The 20,246-nt window shown below is 32.4% G+C and overlaps 1 protein-coding gene across 2 annotated transcripts in view; it reads right to left on the bottom strand.

Moving 5' to 3' along the window:
• LOC118188109 (cell adhesion molecule Dscam1-like) overlaps positions 1-20,246 on the bottom strand; it is a 637,201-nt gene that overhangs the window by 236,084 nt on the left and 380,871 nt on the right. For both annotated transcript variants that reach the window (XM_085823338.1, XM_085823339.1), the window contains 2 exons: positions 10,730-10,891; positions 4,840-5,130 (listed from right to left, as the gene is read on the bottom strand). In XM_085823338.1, coding sequence (XP_085679464.1) covers positions 4,840-5,130; positions 10,730-10,891 — 453 coding nt within the window. The remainder of the gene's footprint in view (positions 1-4,839; positions 5,131-10,729; positions 10,892-20,246) is intronic.

The raw sequence follows: 20,246 nt of genomic DNA, 5'->3' as shown, positions 1-20,246 counted from the left end.
TATGATTGCGAAAGGCGCAGCTAATGAAACCCACGTGAGTAGCATTGGTGTGCCCCTTCTACACTCATATCTGAAAACTTCTCTCAAATGTGAACTAATGAAGTACTGGTAAAACTACTGGGAGAGAAGCACCACAGGCAGAAGACTGTATGATTTCCAACCAAAAGTTAACCACAGTTTTTAAATAGCAGCTCTTGGCACCTCACACAGTATCTGATAGGGCATGGCCCATATATGTCCTATCTTCACAGATTTCGCCTAAGAGATAGTGACCAATATATTTGTGGCAGTACTGGTGACCCAGATCACTATCGGTTTGACTGTTCGCACACAGGGAATTTGCATTTAAAAAGACCAACTGCAATCAATATGCTGGCATAGTTCAAGAACACAATTAAGAATAAATATGCGCTCAGCCGCATTAGAGACTGCACTACCATTGCTAAAAGCATTGCTGACAGCCTGGAGGGACTTTTTTCCTTGGACACTGTGCCGTCAGCAGCCCGCTCCGTATATATATTAATTTACTAAACGTCTTGCGTTTTTATTTTGTTTCGTTTTTGCTGTTTTTAATTATATTTAATATTATGATTAATCCAGAACTCATTTAATGTATTCCACAATTTGTAATGTATTTGATCATCTTTACATCTGTACCTGATTATTATAGCACATCCTTAATTTAACTGTTTGCCTAACATGTACTATAATAGTGAAAAGTGTTCCGCTTAGTCTCAGCAGTCCCCACCCTGCACCTTCTTTCCATGTTCTGGTCCTTATTTCAATGTTCCTCCTTTCGTGGCCAATCCCCGGTGGACACAGTATTAAGCTCTTTATTTATATTTTATTCATGTACTTATTTTTAATTCCATTGACGGGATCCAACAGACTGAAAAGCACCTAACCCAGTGGGCCAGGTGTTCCGTCGATGGCGAAAAGAAAGATAGTCTGGGCTAACGCTCCTTTGGACTAATAATAGGAATTTAAAAACTAAAATATTAATATTGCGTTAAGTAGTTCCATATAAATATTTTGCTGATATTTGAGTTTGAAACATATTATACATTTGTTATTACCCGTACTTTTCTTTCCATATCTAAATAAGTCTTTAATTAAGGAGTTTATTGCACACCTTTCTCTTTGAAATAAAGCCGAATTCGTCATGAAGGAATGCTCATTTAAATGTTAAATTAGGTAATAAAAATAGTAAGAATGTTCGTAGTCAGTTAAAAGCTAACTATTAAGTATATTTTCGAGTTCAAATTTCTGTGGTTTTTCGTTTTTTCTAAACTCAAAAGGAGAAGTAAATTATTTTGCTAATATTAATCCACATCAGTCCAATTTGTGTAAAGGTTTAGATTAAAAATCTAGATTATGATTTTTATTCCGCCGGTTACTAGCATTGAAATACCTAATAAAAACTCAAAATTCATATAGAACTAACTAGTTTATTTTTTCTTTGAGTAACCAGAAACAGGTTAATTCAGTCAGGTTTTTTTATGAGAAGGAGGGCCTCGATTTAATGTGTTCTAAAGTTCGCTTATGTAGATTTGAACTTCCTAAATTACTGGACTGCATTTCAGCAAATTTTTTAACAAGTTCACACGCATTGATGGTTAACAAGTTCACGCGCATGAAAACGACAGTAAATGTTCAGCTAGAATCGAAAGAAGAAAGCAGGAACCTATTACTTTCACTACCACCTTTGCTTTTTTTTCTCCCTTAATCAAATGCTCTTTTGTTAAATTAAGATGCTTAATCGGTATATAATCAGTTGCTATTGCTCATTTTAGCTGCGAAAAACATGAGTTCTGAACATTTTTTTTATGCCCACACGGTATAGTGCTTAAGGGAGCCTACTGCGGTTTCGAAGGGTCTGGGTTTGAATTTTGGAGAAAGCTTAGATCTTTGTAAGTGTATAATGTACGTGCGGCTTGGAGCACTCTAAATATTCGTTGAGCTGAAAGACCTATCGAGAGGTTGGTGGATGGGAAAGAGTTGTGAGAGATCCTAGACCCGTCCTCCCACGCAGTGCTCTCCATCAAAATTGGGGGCGGAACTAAGCAAAGTCTTACTGTCACCTGTATTTTGCTCAAGGCTTTTTGCCAACGACAGGAGCAATCTTGCACTCCTTGCCACTTAGGCTTGTTCTGATGTCACTGTCAGACAAGTGAGATAAGTCACAGACAACAATAATGTTCGTTCAGTAGAATGATTAATACTCGTACCTTACTTTATGCTTAATAAAATCATAAGCAGAAAACACTTAGGCTTATTCCTAAGAGTAACATTGATGAAAGACAAGCCTTTGCGATTTATTCTATTTTGCATTCATGTTTATAGGAACTTGCCCCTTCTATTTACTAAAGTGCAAGTATGACATTAATTTCTGCTTACGTGTAATCATCTGTCACATTTAATTGCAATGCAGTTGCTTAACACAAATTAATTTAAATCATTACATAATATGAAAATGCAGATAAATTCAATTAATACTATTGGATAGGCATGACACCTTCTGTTATGTTTCACACAAAATTCAACTTGCATTGTCAGCATAAAGTATTTGTGGATTATTCATTAATTTGATTTCAAAACCTAAATCATAACGAATTAAACAGATATAGAATGAGAAAATTAATTACACATATTGCACATATATCGTTATTAAATAAATTATTATCGATTTTCGTTATTTTGAACAGTAAGAAATATATACGCAGCTATTCGATAGAAGACAGCATATTGCGTGCAAAAGATATATATTTAAACCTCGAAGTCGATACTGAATGCTAAACAGCAGTTCTGCTGAAAATAAATTAATACAAATAGCTAAAGTCCAGTTTAAAAATTCAATATGCAATCTATAAATCAGGAAGCTTATAAAATTCATAACAGTAAAACTATCAGTTTTTCACTTAAAACATGGATCATGCATTAGTAACAGAAAGCACTTTCATTCAAGTATTTTTTAGGGATTCCTAACTTGTGAATGAAATAATATTTTACTAATACAAATTTATGGTTAGTAAATAGTTACGTATCTAAGGTCAAATAAATGACAGGTAAATGTGTCTGAATAATTAAACGGGCCCACCAGCGGCCGAGCGGTAAAGTCGCTGAACACTGGTAGTTCGGTCCGAGGTTCGAATCCCGCGAACGGGCTGGCTGCATGGGCGTTTTCGTGGTTTTCCCCATGTGTAACGTGTATACGAGCCAGTTTCCCTTAGAAAGTCCTCCACGAAGGCATCCCTCCTCTTAGGCAGATAGCCCTCGAGGCTTTGCCGTAATCACACACACACTAAATAATTAAACGAAAAACTTAAGACACTGAACTTAAAACCTAGGTTAGGTGCGTTTTTACATGAGGTAAAATGGCAAATGTGGGTTCATATGCACAGTCAAATTAATCAAAACGTACTTAAATATATTTATATTCAACAAAGTAATTTTTTTTAAATCATAACCAAATTCGCACCGAGACCAAATCGTAAACAAATTTGTACAAAGATATAAGCAGACCAAAATTTGTATACAGAAATAGAGATTGTAGCACTTGACAAAGTGCAATGACAAACGATCAAAGATGTTTCAAAAATCAAAGACGAGCAATGATAAACCACGGCTAAATTTCGGTCAATATATTCTTGAAGATGCATCTTTTCCATCAACAGTTAGGGTTCTAATTATATTCTTTAGTATCATGCACCACGCGTTGTTGCGTTTTAACAGCTGTCCTTTGTTAGGTACTCAATCCTGACACATGTGTGCTGGCATGGCGAGATACGGAAGCTCGGTTTGGACACGAGAGCACTTGTGTGATCGAACTTAATATTACTGAAAAATGACATTTAGGATACCCAACCGATCAGTAATAAAGATGGGAAAGCAGCACGTCTTCAAAATAACAGACCCTCAATAAAGTGTCTTTATTGTGCACCAAAGATGAACGCCTGTTAGCACTAACAGCACAAGAACAAGCCATTATTTCACGGGTTATGTTCTGCTCAAAAATGACCTTTCACCCTTTGAATCAAAAATCAAAATAAGTGCAGTATGTTTTGTATTACTATTCATACTATTGGTGTTTTTTGCTACTTATCAGAAGGCAGTTTTTGTCCTTTGTTTCAAAACTCTAAATCACTACTTGTCTAATTTTATGAATACAAAAGGCTACATTTAGAAGTATTTTAAAAGATAAAACATTATGATCTAAAGCAATAACGTTTGGTAAATATGATAATGTATAAATACATTTAATTTTACTAGACCGCAATTGATATAGAGGCACAAATTTATCTCTTTGCTTCAGGTAAAATAAAAAAATAAAAAAAAAAAAAAAACATTAGGTTCTTTAGGCTTCAGATATATATAACTTCCATAAAACAAATGCTATACCCTTCTTCCATGTAAATAGTTTATAGATATTTATAGATTTTTATAATGCTAAGAAAAACCACAATTAGTGAGTTTTAAAATTTTTATTATACGCAGCTTATAATTTATTTACATGTTAACATATAAAGATATAATAACTAAACATTGAATATGAGTATTGCTAATTTTCATTGATTAAATTAAGGTTTTTTAAATTTCATGTTTCATAGCATGTTTTTTTAAAGAAAAACCATCATATTTTCCTGACTAACATTTATAATAATGAGAAAATATCCGAATTATCATGGATATTTCCAAGCAAGGTGAAAAAGTGAAAAATTTCATTTTTATTTGAGCAGTTTAAAATTCTGCTAATCTATTTACGTAAACCACTTACATAAATTTAACCACCCTTCTATCATATTTATTGTTGAAAATATAGAGGGAATTTTTATAGTTTACCTTTCACTGTTAATTTCGTACTGACGGCGCCTGTGCCAACATCATTTGTGGCCAAACATGTGTAATTCCCATTATGCTTGTAGGCTAAGGTGTTGATTGTTAGTGTAGATACAAAACCATTCCCGGCATAGATTATACTGGCGTCCAAATCTTCTTCGATTAAAGGTAACCCGTCCTTTAACCACCTCGTTGTAATTGGCGAATCCCCAGCAAGGACAATACAAGTTACCGCTGTCCGCATTCCTTCGTGGAGGTTGCCGGGGAAGCTGAAATTGCCAACTTGGGGCTCCGCTGCAAAAGAAAAAAAAAGTATTAACAACGCGAATACTACATCCTGGATCTTCATTACAGTAGGTATGTGAACTGTCCAAGTACAGTAGATAAGATTTTCCAGAAATTTTCACTTCATCAGAAATTTTCGTAGTGTATTTTCTTTTCCTAAACTTTCTGTTAACTGGTTTGATGAAAATTAATTTTGATGTACGAAAGTTAGCCGGTGGTACTTTATTTACATTTTGCTAAGCACATACAGTGACTGACAGAAATGATGGGACACTTTGAAATATTTGCATTCTTTGATAAATACCAAAACTAAAATAAATTAAACAAAAGAAAGACTTTTATTTTTATTTTATCTAAATTCAACATTTAGCTCTAGTAAACACATTTTCGAAAATATAAAAATTAAATTCAAAAATCAATGTTGTTTGTTTAATGAGGAAAAATATTCTCACAAAAGTAATCGGACACTTTTAGTAACAGCCAAAAATAGCCAAAACTTACATTGTTTTGATTCTTAATATATTTGCGGGGGGGTTATTTTTAATCTTTTGGTCATTGACTGTGCAAGTTGTTTTGTTATTTTGGGACTTATTTTATGCCACTCATTTAGAATCACTGCTTTCACTGCGAAGGTATGTTTTCGAATTTTCAATTCAAGTCCTGCCGAACATATTCAATAGGATTAAGATCTGGCGATTGGAGTGGTGCCTTAAATACTTCTAAACACTCATATAGCTACCAGAGTCTAAAATAGCGCGCAGTATAGCGCGCAGTATGCTTTGCATCCTTAACCTGATGAAATTTAAAACTGTTTTTTATATGAAGTTTGTGTGCTGACGATGCCAAATTTCGCTTCAAACTGCCAAGGTATTCATACTGATTCATAATACCCAAACATAAACTTTATATTACCAACATCGGAATGTACCATACATTCTCCATACCATAACTCCTCCTCTTCTGGGTTTAACTCTTAGTACTAAGTTTTGCTTCCGAATTTCTTCTTTGGGTTTTCTTCACACCACCATCATCTAAACTGATAAAGATATTAAATTTGCTTAATGCGGGTGCCTATTTGCGGGTGCCATTTGTTTTATCGATTTTGAGAAAGCAATTCGAAGTTTTCGGGTTTTTTTACTGACATAAAATTTTCTTCTTGCTGCTCGCCCATGATTTTCTACAGATCACATTCTTCTTCTTACAGTTTCTAGATTTACACATATTCCATGTAATTCACGAAGTTCCGCAATAAGTTTAGAAGCATCAATCTTCCTTAGAATTTCCTTAGAATAAAGCGTTTCATTTCACCAAATAACTTAGATAGCCTTTCAGGTCTGCTTCTGTTTTGAATACGATTCGATTCCTTATAACGCTTAATGAAATTAGAAACTGTAGAATTACTTAAATTAAGTTAATAGGCAATTTTTCTAATAAATTTCCCTATATTTTGATGCAAATCAGTAACTAATCTGAGAATTTCTAACATTTCCTTTGGCGACCGAGCCATTGCAAGAAAACTTTAAAATAACGAATATTTTCTAAAAAGAAAATTCGAATTATAAAAGCAAAAAATTTTTAGATATATGCCTAGCTTCTTTATTCATAAAATTCTATAAAATTTCGTTTTTATTTCTTGCAGACGATTTTAATTAGAAATTCCGAAAATGTCCGATTAATTTTGTGGTATTTTTTTTTTTTTCCATTTCAGCCTAAAATATTATTTTTTAAATTTACTATTTAATTTTTTCAAATTATTCTGTACATAGAGAGAGCTAAGAAAATATGTATTCAAAGGGAAAATATTCCTTATTATTTCATTTCAAAGATTTTTCTCCTATTGTGTAAAAAAAAAAAAAAAAAAAAAATGTAGCGGCCGATCATTTTTGTGAGACATTGTAAATAGGTAACTGGTAACCCTTTAAGGTAACTTTTTTTAAAAAATAAAATGTTTAATTTTTAATTTCAAATTTATAAGTTGAGTTCAGAATAGTTAATCGAAATATCTTTTAATATACCATTTCATAAAAAACGAAATACTCTAAGAACTGCCAGTTATATGACGAACACTTTATGTCTGCTTGAAGAACTTAAAATATTTGAGAAATTTAAAAGAAAAACTTTCTCAAAATGTAAACGAAATCTCCTAAAATTTCAGAAAACACTTGAGAAAATTTGCATTACAATGAATAATATCCTCATAATTAATAATTGAGTTATCATTAATATTCATTAAAAGTTTGAGTTTAAAGTACTTCTAATCAAATATAATTCAGAAATGGATCTTAAAGAAAGCACCAATAATATACATAGAAAAAAATCTGGAAACTAACATTGTGGGGATTGAAAAATTTCGGCGAGAATTATTTGCTTAAATTCCATTTATATCATATGGTTCTTTCGTTCTTATTATAAGACTACATAGATTTAACTTTTGCGCGCATATAGTAAGAATAAAAGATATACTAAGCAGTTTGTATAGTTCGTTGACGAAAAATACGAATCACAAGTCTTCTAAACGTTTTAAAATTTAGTTATATTTAAAAAAGGCATTATGTGAACGCATGTTATAATTTTAAAATTCATTTAAAAAGTACTTGTTCGAGCGCCAATGCTATTTTTGATGCAATGCATTTGGTAGAATATTCAGTATCTGTAATTCTGAAGGATAAAATGTAGTTTTCCCTACATTTTATTACAAAAGGATTTACCATGATTTTATTTTACGTCAAAATAAATATATATCACAATAAAGCCCTTATATATATTATAATATATCACGAAAAATATTTTTTTGTCACACAGTAAAGTTCTATATTATTCTCTTCGTAAAAGTAAACAACGAAATGTAAGTAAAATCATTTAGGAGAAAATGGCAAATAGTAAAAAAGAAACGAAGGGAAAAGTATACTAGCAATGTTATTGCTTTTGCAACGTCAAATACTTTTAACGATTTTTTTCATTTTACGTGTTGTATTGTGTAACTTACACCAATGGCAATTGCATTTTTTCAATGTAAACAGAATAACGAACTTAAAGCGGATATGCTATTTTAAAATAAAGCAAAGCTGATCTCTGCTTGTAAACTCGACAGATTTATAATGTTTTTTAAAGCCTATTTTCATTAAATTAACGCAGTTTAATCTTACATTTAAATAAGTCGGTAAAAGTTGCAAAAAATGCAATTCTCTTTTTTTTAAACTTTGCTGCACCCTAATAAGCAAATTCAAATGTTGCAATTTGTGTATTAAAAAAATACGCTGTGCCGTTTCTATCAAAGATGATTTTAATATCACAGCTATAAAGAAAATAATTTTTAAAGCAAAAATATATCTTCTAATTGACATTTTCATAACAGAACAATTAAAACAAATATATTTATTCTATGAGGTATTTTCACCTTCCAGCATGCCTTTGTAGTGTAACGGTGGCACATTCGGAGTGTATAATCGAAAGATCCCTATTCGAGTCCCGGTGAGGGCATTGCACATTTTCCTTCTCTCCTGCTTCAAAAAATCCCTAATGAATCTACAGTGGCTCCCGAACTAGAAGATGGTGAACAATAAATAATTCGTCACCACCAGGATTTGGCTTCCCATTAGCCTCTTAAAAGGGTGTATAAGTAAGGTATTTTCTCCTTCCTTCCAGCATGCCTTTGTTGTCTACCGGTAGCACTCTCGACTCGTATTCCAGTTGTCGATGTTCGAGACCCGGAGAATACATGTTTCATGTACGCCTGCTTCAAAATAACGTGATTACTCCCCAGTTTAACAATGGCCTTTCTGTACCTACTAAAACTGGCAGAACGTAATCAGTTCGCTCTTTAACGAGGTAATATATTTTACGTTTTATTACCTAAATATCTAAAATAATTATACGCTTTTTTCAGTCTTTATATATTATTTTCTTTATTTAGTACCGATTTCTTTTCTTCTATATTACAGATGTATTACCTCGAGTGTTAGATTAATAAAGGTTTTTTTAATGAAATTTCACTTGATTCAATTCATTATCCGCTCTAACGATGGTTAAGTGGTTAAGACAGCTGAATACTAGTAATTCTACCCGGGGTTTGTAACAGAAGAAGGGTTTGACTACAAGATTGGTTTCCTTTACATGAAACGTAAAATACGAATCAGTTTTCATTAGAAAATCCTCCACAAAACCATCCCTCCCCTTAAAAGGATAGCCCTTTTGCCGTATGCAGATAATCTAAGAAAATTCTGATGCTTCAAAAGTTAACCTTATGTTTCTAAAAATGTTTGATCTTTTCGTGGGTACGGGACATTCTTCTCCAAATTATGTGATTATGATATTTATTAATTAACAGTTTTGAGCGACATTAATTTAATTGATAAAGCATATTAATTTTTGATAGTTAAAAATAAACCAAACCATTTTTGTTTTTTTTTTTACTTGTAGAGACATTAGGTACTTTTTTGGAAGCAGAAGAGATGAGAAATTAGCAAACGCCTTCTCCGGGAATCGAACCACGGACCTCTGGAATACCGGCCCAGCGTGCAGAACCACTACATCACGAAAGCAGGAGAAATACCATATGTACTCTCCCTTTTAAAGGGCGACTGGGGTTTTTAGGGGATCCAATCGCCAAATCCTGGATGAGGAGACCAATTCCTGGATGAAGAGAATCATCATCCAATACCCTTTTAGTTCGGGCGCCCCTGTAGAGACATTAGGTATTTTTTGGAAACAGGCAAGGTGAAAAATCAGCAACCGCCTTCGCTGGAAATCGAACTACGGACTTCTAGATACCGGCCCAGCGTGCAGAATCATTACACCACGAAGGCACGCTAGGAAGGCGGGAGAAATACCTTATACACTTTTAATGATTAGTTTGCCCTATTGGATGTTTATGGTTCGATAGTCTTCTATTTTATTGTTGCTTTAGAAAAAAAATGTTTCCATTATGAAATTTATAAACTAGTGGTTTTTTATCGTTATTATCTTAGGGCTTGCATAATGAAAATTTATCCTGAAAAGAAAGGCAACTAGCTTAAGTACGTATTGTGTGTTTATCCTGCAGGATGATTGCTACTGCATATGAAATAAGCTGTTAACTTAAATTCTTCTGTAGCTATGCTCAAATTTTAATTTGTATCCCTACTTTCATGATTCCTCCAGATGAAATGTTTTAACATCTCAGAAATATTCTTTACAGCACGTTACCTAGAATTATTCTATAGTAAGGAGCTTTGTAATTAGCACTGACTAAGAAATATAGGTATCAAAAGGAAAGCTTCTGCATCACAATTCTTTCCAATTTAATTATATAAAAATACTATTTCCAAAAATTAATTATATACATATATTATGATATTATGCAGCATTTCACTGCAAATACGTATTTTAACCCTTGTAAAGGTTGCAGATTTAAGCTGCTATTAGGAAATACCAAGCAGTAGGAAAAGCTTCATACGATATTCAAAATATTACTTCTCTTGGGGCACTTGAAAGCTCACGATTCTTTGAAAGGGTCGTTTCCCTTTATGCCATTTCAATAACGAGTTCCCATAAACAACCAGATCTGAGATATAGTAAAATGTTAAAAAATTGTATAAGGAAAAAGAAGGAATCTATAAATATAACGCACTTCTTATGATGATTGAAAAGGTTCTAGATGCTGGTATGCCTTTCTCAAACGTTACTTCGCAGCTGTAAAATCCATCATCTACACCTGGTAGCATTTCAGCTATGTATAAGGTGCCATTAGGGAAAACTCTTTGCCTCTGATTAATGGGTAACAGTCTGCCATCTGCAAAAATGATTGTCATTAATTAAGCTTTGCAAGAACATGACTTCATATTAATAATACAGAATATCAATAACAAATAAAACACAAATATAAAGTAATGTCATTACTTAAATAAACATCGGAGTTTTATAAGTTAAGACCAAAAGAAAAAGGTAAAAGAGAAATTTTATAAAATAAGCTTTCAACTTATAATTTCAAACTTATAAAATAATTAATAACAAAAGATGGTGTAAGGTATTAGCCTTTCACAAAATGTAACGTGCTAAAAGGTATTTCTCCCTTCTTTCCGCATGACTTCGTGGCGCAATAGGAAGCATACTCGATGCGTGCTCGAGAGGTCCAAGGCTCGTCTCCCGGCGAGAGCAGAGTACAATTTTTAATTTTCGTTTTTCAAAAATAATTTAATGACTTTTTAACTGGCGCTTGAACTAAAAGGTGGTGGATGATAATCGTCACCGCCAGGATTTAGAGACTGGGTCCTCTCATCTCCAGTCGTCCGTTAAAAGGGGAGTACAAAAGGTATTTTCTTCCTCCTTTCCGCACGCCTTTGCGGTGTAACTGGAAGCACAGGGTTCGAGTATCGGCAAGTGCACAGTTTTTTCTTCACGTTTCCTGCTTCAAAAATAACCTAATAACTCTATAAGTCATTAAGTTCTACTCATTATGTTAATGACATTAGATAGTCATTAGGTTCAATGACTCTACAGTGCGACTTATCCTCAATAAGACCGTAAGTGACTTATCGCTATGTCTTCAAATTACTACAATGACTTAAAAAGTATTTCAACTAAATAATATGAACAGAAGGTACATCTGGTGCTTACAAACCATCCACCATTTATGGCAAAAACTCAAAATAGGAATTCTAAATCTAAATATAATTATCAACTATCTCAAAGGCCACGCAGAATAAGTTAATCTCAAAGTTAGCTATTATAGCTTCAATGGCGCTAAATCATGACCGGTAGTTATAATGCATGGTCGAAGACAGGAATGCTTATCTTAAAATAGTAATTCTATCACCGTGGCCTTCAATAGGCAGAACATGCTCTCAATTCATAAACTCAAGTCTCCACTTCAATACGCGCGAGCTAATTTGCATTCTGACGAGGGAACGGAAAGAGAGATCTGACAGTAAAGATTCAAAGACAAATTAAATATACCTTAAAACAAATTATCATATAGCTTCATGGGAACAAGAGATTAAATAATTCTCTTTACAAATCTCACTGCTAATTGAGTGACTCTAATTGAATTGCATCACGAGCAGAACTGTCTATCGAGAGGCTGGAACAAATTGTTTCCTCCCTATCCCTTGATAAATTTGGAAACAGATGTTTTATCCTCTTCAAAACAATCAATTCATAATTTTAACTGTAGATAAACAAAACTGATGTTTAATAAATTTTATTTTAATATGCTCCTATTATTTCTTAAAATGAATTTATTGATTTTATGGGCAACATTTATGCATATGACTAATATTTTGCTATTTTTCATATTCTAAGAAATCACTAATTCTGTATTGGTTAACTCATAGATCTAATTTTGCTATCCTTTTTGAATGAGTGTATTCCATATGCATAATGTCATAAACAAATTTAGAACAACAACAAAACACTCTTTTTTGTTTGTAAACATTGATAATTTCTCAACCATTCTGAATTATGACAGATTTTTAATACCTTTTTAGACGCTTATATTCCGACTTCAGACTGAAACAACTACTAACAGAATTAACATTAAATGCTACCAAAACAGATGGTATATTTTTAGGAAATGTCCAGCTGAGGTAAGATAGCTTCCACGAAAGCGGGGTTAGGATTGTCAGAAAGTGGCAAGAAAATGGCAGGATTACTAGATTTGCCACGAAATCGCCCATTTGGCGACAAATTGGCGATATGCCATAGACGGAGCGAGAACATTTTAGAACGAATTCTTTTCCAAAAATGTTCTCGAAGCATGTCAAAAGCTATATATGCACTGCCTGCACGCGGAGTAGGAGAATACCTAGAGTATTTTGAGTTCAGTAGTAGTGGCTTGAGTTTAGGAATCAGCTCGAGATCGATTGACCCAGTCGGAAGCTGTAGTGCTTTACCGTGAAGCTGTCTCCACTGTTATAGCCTGATAGCTTGAAAGCTGTGTTGCTTCCAACGTGTTTGTTGTAGTTTTTCGACGACTGTAACACGTTTTTGGAACTGCCCTATGTAATTACTGACGAATAAATTGTATTTTGATTCTTCCTCAAATCTTGTCCTCAATCACTCCAAATCCACGAAACCGTAGAGCACAACAATATATATATCTATTTTTTTTTATCATTTTCACTGTTCATTTAAATGTTCTATAAATTGCATTTGCTTGTGACGATCAGTATTTGCTTTCAAAACTGAGAGCCTGGAGATGCCTTACAGTGAAGCAAGAAACTGAAATTTTAAAGCCCTCGCACTTAGTTTGGCTGATTTGTTAAGGAATTTTAAAAGAATACTATGCATAAAATACAGCGTGTTTTTTTTTAAACTACGGTACTCAGAGACATCTGTAGCTTGAACTATCAGCCACAAAGACACGAAAGTTTGTACGGGGACTATTGACGACATGGGAAAGAATCCGCGAAAAAAAAATAATTCGAAAAGTTGCCGATAGGGGAAATGTGACACTTTAATCTTTCAGATAGTTAAAATTTTGCATAAAACACGGGAAAAAATTGCAAAATGCAAAATACCGATTACGTAGTCGACACCAGCGCCATAACACTGGCTGTTACGAACATAGCTCCTGAGATGTTCCATTCAGCTACAGAGAGTAGGGTGAACAGAATGCAATGCTTAGTCCAAGAAAATGGAGGTCATATTGAAAAAAGCTGATGTCTTTTTTCTACTGAATAAAAACAAAAGAACAAAGAATAAAAAGGTAGTCGAATATACTGTTCTCTCTCTTCTTCTTCTTTTTTTTTTTTACTTTTTTTATTTGTAACCATTTACAGAAGTTAGTTTTTACTAAAGCAGTGGAAAAATCAATTCTTTGTTATTCATTTATCTGTTTACTGTAACTTTTAAAAGTGATCAAAAATTTTATTTTGCAGTTAAACTTAAAATTTAGATCAAAAGCAACATATTCCCCTTATCGGCATTTTTTCGAACTAATTTCGTTTTTCGAGGATTCCTTTTTCCCATGTCGTCAATAGCCCCCGTAGAAAATTCCGTGCCTTTGCGGCTAATAGTTTAAGCTTAGTCTCTGAGTACCGTCAGTAAAAATAATAATAATAATAATAATAATAATAATAATAAAACCTGTACATTAAGCAGTTAAGGTTCTCTTAAAAACCTCTTTTCTGCTTAATCTCTTTTTTGGTCAAAATTGGCAATACAATACTTTAAATCATTATTAAAACGAGGAGAAGTAGAATGCTATATATAAATACTATTAATACTCTTTTGTTTATTACTCTAAACATTGTTCTACAGTTCATATTTTAATTCAGAAAAACAAACGTTTACATGTATCTTACACAATGAGCCAAAAAATCATTATTTTATGTTTCATTACTGAGTAATATATGCATTGCCATTACGAGCTTCGTGGGAAGTATAATGTTTACATATTTTTAAATGCTAAAACGCAGTTTAAAAGCATTCTCCTATAAATCTCTGGCATGTCTTTAATGGAATTACCTGAACGCGTATCCTTTAAATTATCGATTTTCGGGAAATGCAATTTCGGTTTGAGCAGCAAAGTTTGGCGAAGTGATCAAACCATCTATCACTTTCCGCCCACTTGTGTTGATGAGAAAAGATCAGGAATTGGAGGTGACTTACACTGCTTTAGAATACGAAACCACTGGACCGAAAGTAGCTTAACATCTTTCTTTACTTTCATACTAAATGGATACAAATTTACAGTTTTCCGAATAAATTACCAATATTAACTAACAAACCATAAATAATTTTCTCAGAGCAATTTAAGTTTGAGTATTAAAATGCATAGTTAGGAATAATAAAACTCCATCTAAATAAAGACCAGATACAATACCGTTTTACACTCTGCTGAACTTTCGATGAATCCTTATATTAACATATTTTGAGAGGTTTAAAAATTTAAATGAAAAATCCTGAATTACTTACAATCATTTTGTGAATTCCTAGATGTAATGTGGTAAGCAAATAAAGAAGCAGAATATAGATATTAGCATAAATAAACAAAAAAAACTGTCGATTTTCTTTTTAGTTCGTGACAGTTGGTTCGTTTGAATTCTTTTCAACTATATCAAAATAAACGACATAATTTTTACGATGAACTTCTTTATTGATATACGAGTGAACTATACATAAGTATTTTCGCTAAGTATTTTAGATATTGTTGTGAAAAGCCCAGCTGCAGTACGGTAGCTTCCCCGCAAAGTGAGGTTAGGGTTGCCAGAAAGTGGCAAAGAAAGGCAGGGTCTCCAGATTTGGCGCGAACTCGACCATTTGGCGACATACGATAGACGGAACGAGACCATTTTAGAACGCATTCTTGGCGGTTTTCCTCGGGAATGCTCTCGTAGGTAGGTTAAAGCTTTATATATCTTGCTTGCACGCGGAGAAAAGAATTTGTTGAGTTCAGTAATAGTGTTTGGGTTTTAGAGATTAGATTGAGAGTGACCGAATCGAGTTGGGAGCTGTATCTTAGTGCTTTGCCGTCTGAACATTTTATCGGGAATTCTAAAGATATGCTGTTTCTAAATAAATAGCCTAAAAGGGCGGCAGGCCAGTAAGGCTATTAGTTTCAAAATAGCATTTTGAGTTGTTTCACTATCAATGTCCGTTTCACTTTTCAAATTGGAGCCACCAAATACTATCGCTCTGTATTACATTTAAAAGAAATTTAATAATGGAGAATCTGCATGAATGTATGAATACATGTTTCTCGCATTGTGAAAAAACGACGGTACCTAGACCTATCACATTTTGAATAACGTAATCCTCCATCCGAAGACTAGCAACTGGACGCCCGAATTTCGATTTTGGAATTTGATTTATTATCTATCTCATATTTTGTAAAAAGTTAACGAATTTTCGATTAACAAACTCAACGCTTTCAAAGAGAACATTGGCAAAACTGTACTGCAAATAACATTTTCAGCGCGCGAGACTGTCTATCGGAAATTCTAAACATATGCTGTTTTTAAATATTTTGTGATATTGCTATAGACTTGAATTTTGCTTGGTTGAAGTGCGAGGAACATGATATTTAATAAATAAAGCTAACACGCAAAACTTTAAATAATCGCCCTTTTGGGCGTAATATAAAATCTCAAAGCTTTCAAATTGTATTTTTTTATTTAGTAGTTTTTTTAATATATATAATTAATAAGGTTAGAAACGTAAATTTCAAAGGAATCTCCCGTATTTGCTCTAATGCAATTAAAAAATATTGTCTTCCTTTATTTCAAACAAAAAAAAAATTATCTTGGTAAATGCAGCCTGTTTCTACAAATACAACTTTAATGAGGCAAAATAAAACTTTTTGCTAATCTAGCAAAAGAGTTAATTTTATTTATTTAAGCATGTAACCAAGTTTTTTCACAAATAAAATAAAGATTATTTTAGCAATAAAATAAAAAAAAAAACACTTTAAGACAAAGAAAATTTTTTTAATTTCCTTTTAAGTTAAAAAAATATGTGCATTATATTGCTTTTGTTTTATGGTACTGTCATAAAAAGGAACATTTTCTTTCATAGTTCAAGGAATCTAAATAAAGCTTTCCTAAGGGATTTATGACTGCTGCTGATTTTTTAAATAACGGTGAATTAAAATATAAAGAGAGTGGAGAAAAAATGTTAAGATCAACTCCACATATTATGAAAAACAAATTTTATTTCCAATTTTTAAATATGAAATACCTTTTTTTACACACAGTGTGATCAATCAGTAGAACTGCATAAAGACAAAGCAAAGAGCGACACGTCAAAATCTACTATTAATTTTACTTTTTATTTTCGATTTTATCTCGATGTATCAAAAAGCATGATGCATTTCTACCTACAAAGATTAAACTGACATATGACTTTTGAAGTGAAAAATAAATTATTCCATAAATACCATACTGCGTATAATTTACATACGCATACTCTAAGCACATTTTTTCACTTATAAGTTTATTATCGGTTTATTATATTAATGTATAGAGGTCATTTATTCTGTTGCCGAAAAGCAGTCTTATTTATTTTTAGTACGCTAAATTTATCTCTATTTTATTTTAATAGAAGTAAGGAAAGCATGTAAAATACTTCAAAAAGGAGCTTAAATTTAAAAAGGAGCTAAATTAAAGTCCAGAAAGCTGAACAAGTTACGTGAATAATTAGAACTGCGGTTGTTTGCAAACGGAAGATATCTGGAGTTACACTGGAAGATGTTGTCATCACTTAGATAAACAGAAATTCTTAAAGATACAGTTCGTATAAAGAGGAAAACATTAATACACAATATTGCGAATAAGACAGGCAAATAAATGCCTTTGTTTTAGACTCATTCTTTTAACATGTTTTTAAATGCCCTTTCAAACACTCTATTCTTTATGCTTAATATGCATAACATTAATTAAGAAAAATCCGAAAGATTTCAGATTTTATACAACGCCAAAAGGGAGCTTTTTTTTTATCGTTTTGTGTGTTACCTTTATTTATTAAATATCATGTTCTTCGCACTTAAACCACAAAATTGAATTCAACAGCAATATCACAATATATTTTAAAGAGCATGTCTTTAGAGTTTCCGATACACAGTCTCGCGCGCTGGAGATAAAAAAGTTTTATTCCCCCCGTAAACTTTTGTCATTATTGGGTTTGAAATAAGTTTCTTAATCAAAAATTCAAAAATGATTTACAAAATATGAAATAGGTAATAAAACGTATTCCAACGTCCAAATTCGGGCTTCCGGATGCCCATATTCATGTGGAGAATTACGTTATTCAAAATTGGATGGCTCTAGTACCGTTGTTTTATCAAAATGCGAGAAACATACATACTTTTATGCAGATTCTTCATTATGTAATTTCTTTAAATGCAACACAGGGCTCTAATATTTGGTGGCAACAATTTAAAAAAGTAATTTGCCGTTTATAGTGAATCAACGCAAAATGCCAAAACGAAATTAATAAGCCTTCCGGGTTTGCCCCTTCGGGCTAAAAAAGAAGCTTTTATGTGGTAGTGTTTGCATAATGTTTTCTGAGTTAATGACATCGAAACTGCAAAAATTAGGTCGGTATTGTTACATAACAGAACTAATTATTTGTCAGGGACCATGTCTTATTTTCGTGGTATTTAGATGGAAAATCATTACAATGCCGCTGTAAAATTATTTTTTGCTGGCTTATATTAAAATAGCTTACTTTTTTCTGCTTTAAAATATGCTAATGCATATCATCATCGAACATAAATGAATTTTAACATTTAATAGTATTCAATTAACCATAACAAATATAAGATTTAACAATCTTATATTGTTATATCTTAAATATAAGATGGTTATTTGATTAAATATAAGATGCTGATATAATGCTAAGATGCAATCTTATATTTGTTACTCCAAATACAATTGTTAAATCTTACATTTGTTACTGAGACTTTAACATTCTTGTGGATAATAGCTAGCTGTTTTCTTTACACAGAGCGATTCTCACATATTTTAGACTGTTTTGCTTTGCTGTAAAACAAATCTTCTACTTGGAAATTTTTTTAACTGCAACTATGTTTTTGAAAGCATAAATTATTGTCTGCTACTTGGCAGTTTTGTTTTCATGTAAAATGTCGCTTTTAAAGAAGCAATGACGGAAGGCTATGTTTGTGTTCCTTCCGAAGAAATTTATTGGTATCTAGATATTGAAAAAACGCTGCGGAAGCTATGGGTTTTCGATTGTCAACAACAAGGCAAAAATTGTCAAAATTTAACTTCAAGTGAAAAAAGTGCTCGAAATACATATCCAAAGAAGAAACGAAATGTTTCGAATGTTGCAGAAATAAGAACTTTAATGTTAAAAATAATCAGCTAAGTCAAACTACAGTTGCAAAATTATTTAAATGCTCAGTGTCAATTGTAAGCATAGTGATTAATGCTGATTTGAACATTAAAAAGGCGGAAAAGCCCTATTGTGCATGGTCTATCTCCGCGACATATTGCGAAACGCAGAATGCTTTGTGAGAAACATTTGTTTAGACACAAATGGAAAAATGTTGTCACAATAGACGAATTGCGGGTGTGTCTGAATGACTGCAATAAAAAAGATCCATTTATTATCATCAAAACAGAGAAGAAAATCTTAAAACATGGTTCAAAGGTTCTAAAGAACGTTTTTCTATGGGATTCATAATTTTGTCGATTTTTGATACAAATACAAATTAAAAATAAAGCTAGAGAAGAGCGAAAAATGTTAAGATCCAACTCCGAATATTATCAAAAACATATTTTATTCCAAGGTTTCAAATATGATATAGCTTCTCTTTACACAATCAATAGAACTTTTTACGCAATCAGGGATCGACCAGTATAACTCATCAAGACAAAGCAACCAGAGACAAGTCAAAATCTACTGTTGATTTCTCGAGAAAAATTTAACAAGAAATGGTATTAAAGCCATACTCGTCACTCATATCCCTACCAAATATCCTAATCTATTATTAATGTATTTTAGCGCTTTTGGACTTATTTAACACTTTTGGAAAGCGGGTTGTCCTAAACGTCGACCTACAACCTCTTTAAACTGTGTAAAGAGTTTAAAGAGGTTGTAGGTCTTTAAACTACAACCTCTTTAAACTTAATTAATATATATAATGTAAATAAATACATTTACTTCGAGTATGAAATACTAAAGTAAGGTTAAATTATTACTTTCATATAGCAATGAAATAAAATAAAAACACCGCTATAAATATATTGAGCCAACGTTTAATTGGATTAAAATATTACTTAAATTGAATATCGAATTAAAAACCATCATACCAAAGTTTAAAAGAAATAAAATATTACTTAAATTCAAATACTTTAAAATAAATAAATAAGAACGCTTCGTACACTAGAGCTAAAATGACAGCAATTGGAAGTTTACTGCCGTTAAAAAAAGGGAGGAATGTCTAATACTTTTTTTACCGTTACAGCGATTGTTTCTTCTACCGTAACCAAACTATCTTATACGGCTGTCCTTAGAATCGGCTCCTTTAAAATGATCTTCATCTGTGATCCACATTTCTTGCATTTCACTGAAGAAACAATTAGCGAGATATCCTCCAAAAATTTAAAATAAATTTCCTCTGACCCTTGTAACAATTTATAAATAAATCTTTGATTAGGAAAGTCAGGTTGGCCAAAATAAGATCT

Source organism: Stegodyphus dumicola, chromosome 9 (assembly GCF_044657685.1).
Source record: "Stegodyphus dumicola isolate Sdum_Otavi_A_Nest chromosome 9, ASM4465768v1".
Lineage (NCBI taxonomy): Eukaryota > Metazoa > Arthropoda > Arachnida > Araneae > Eresidae > Stegodyphus > Stegodyphus dumicola.
The sequence above is the reverse complement of the archived record's forward strand: the minus strand, read 5'-3'. Positions and strand labels throughout refer to the sequence as shown.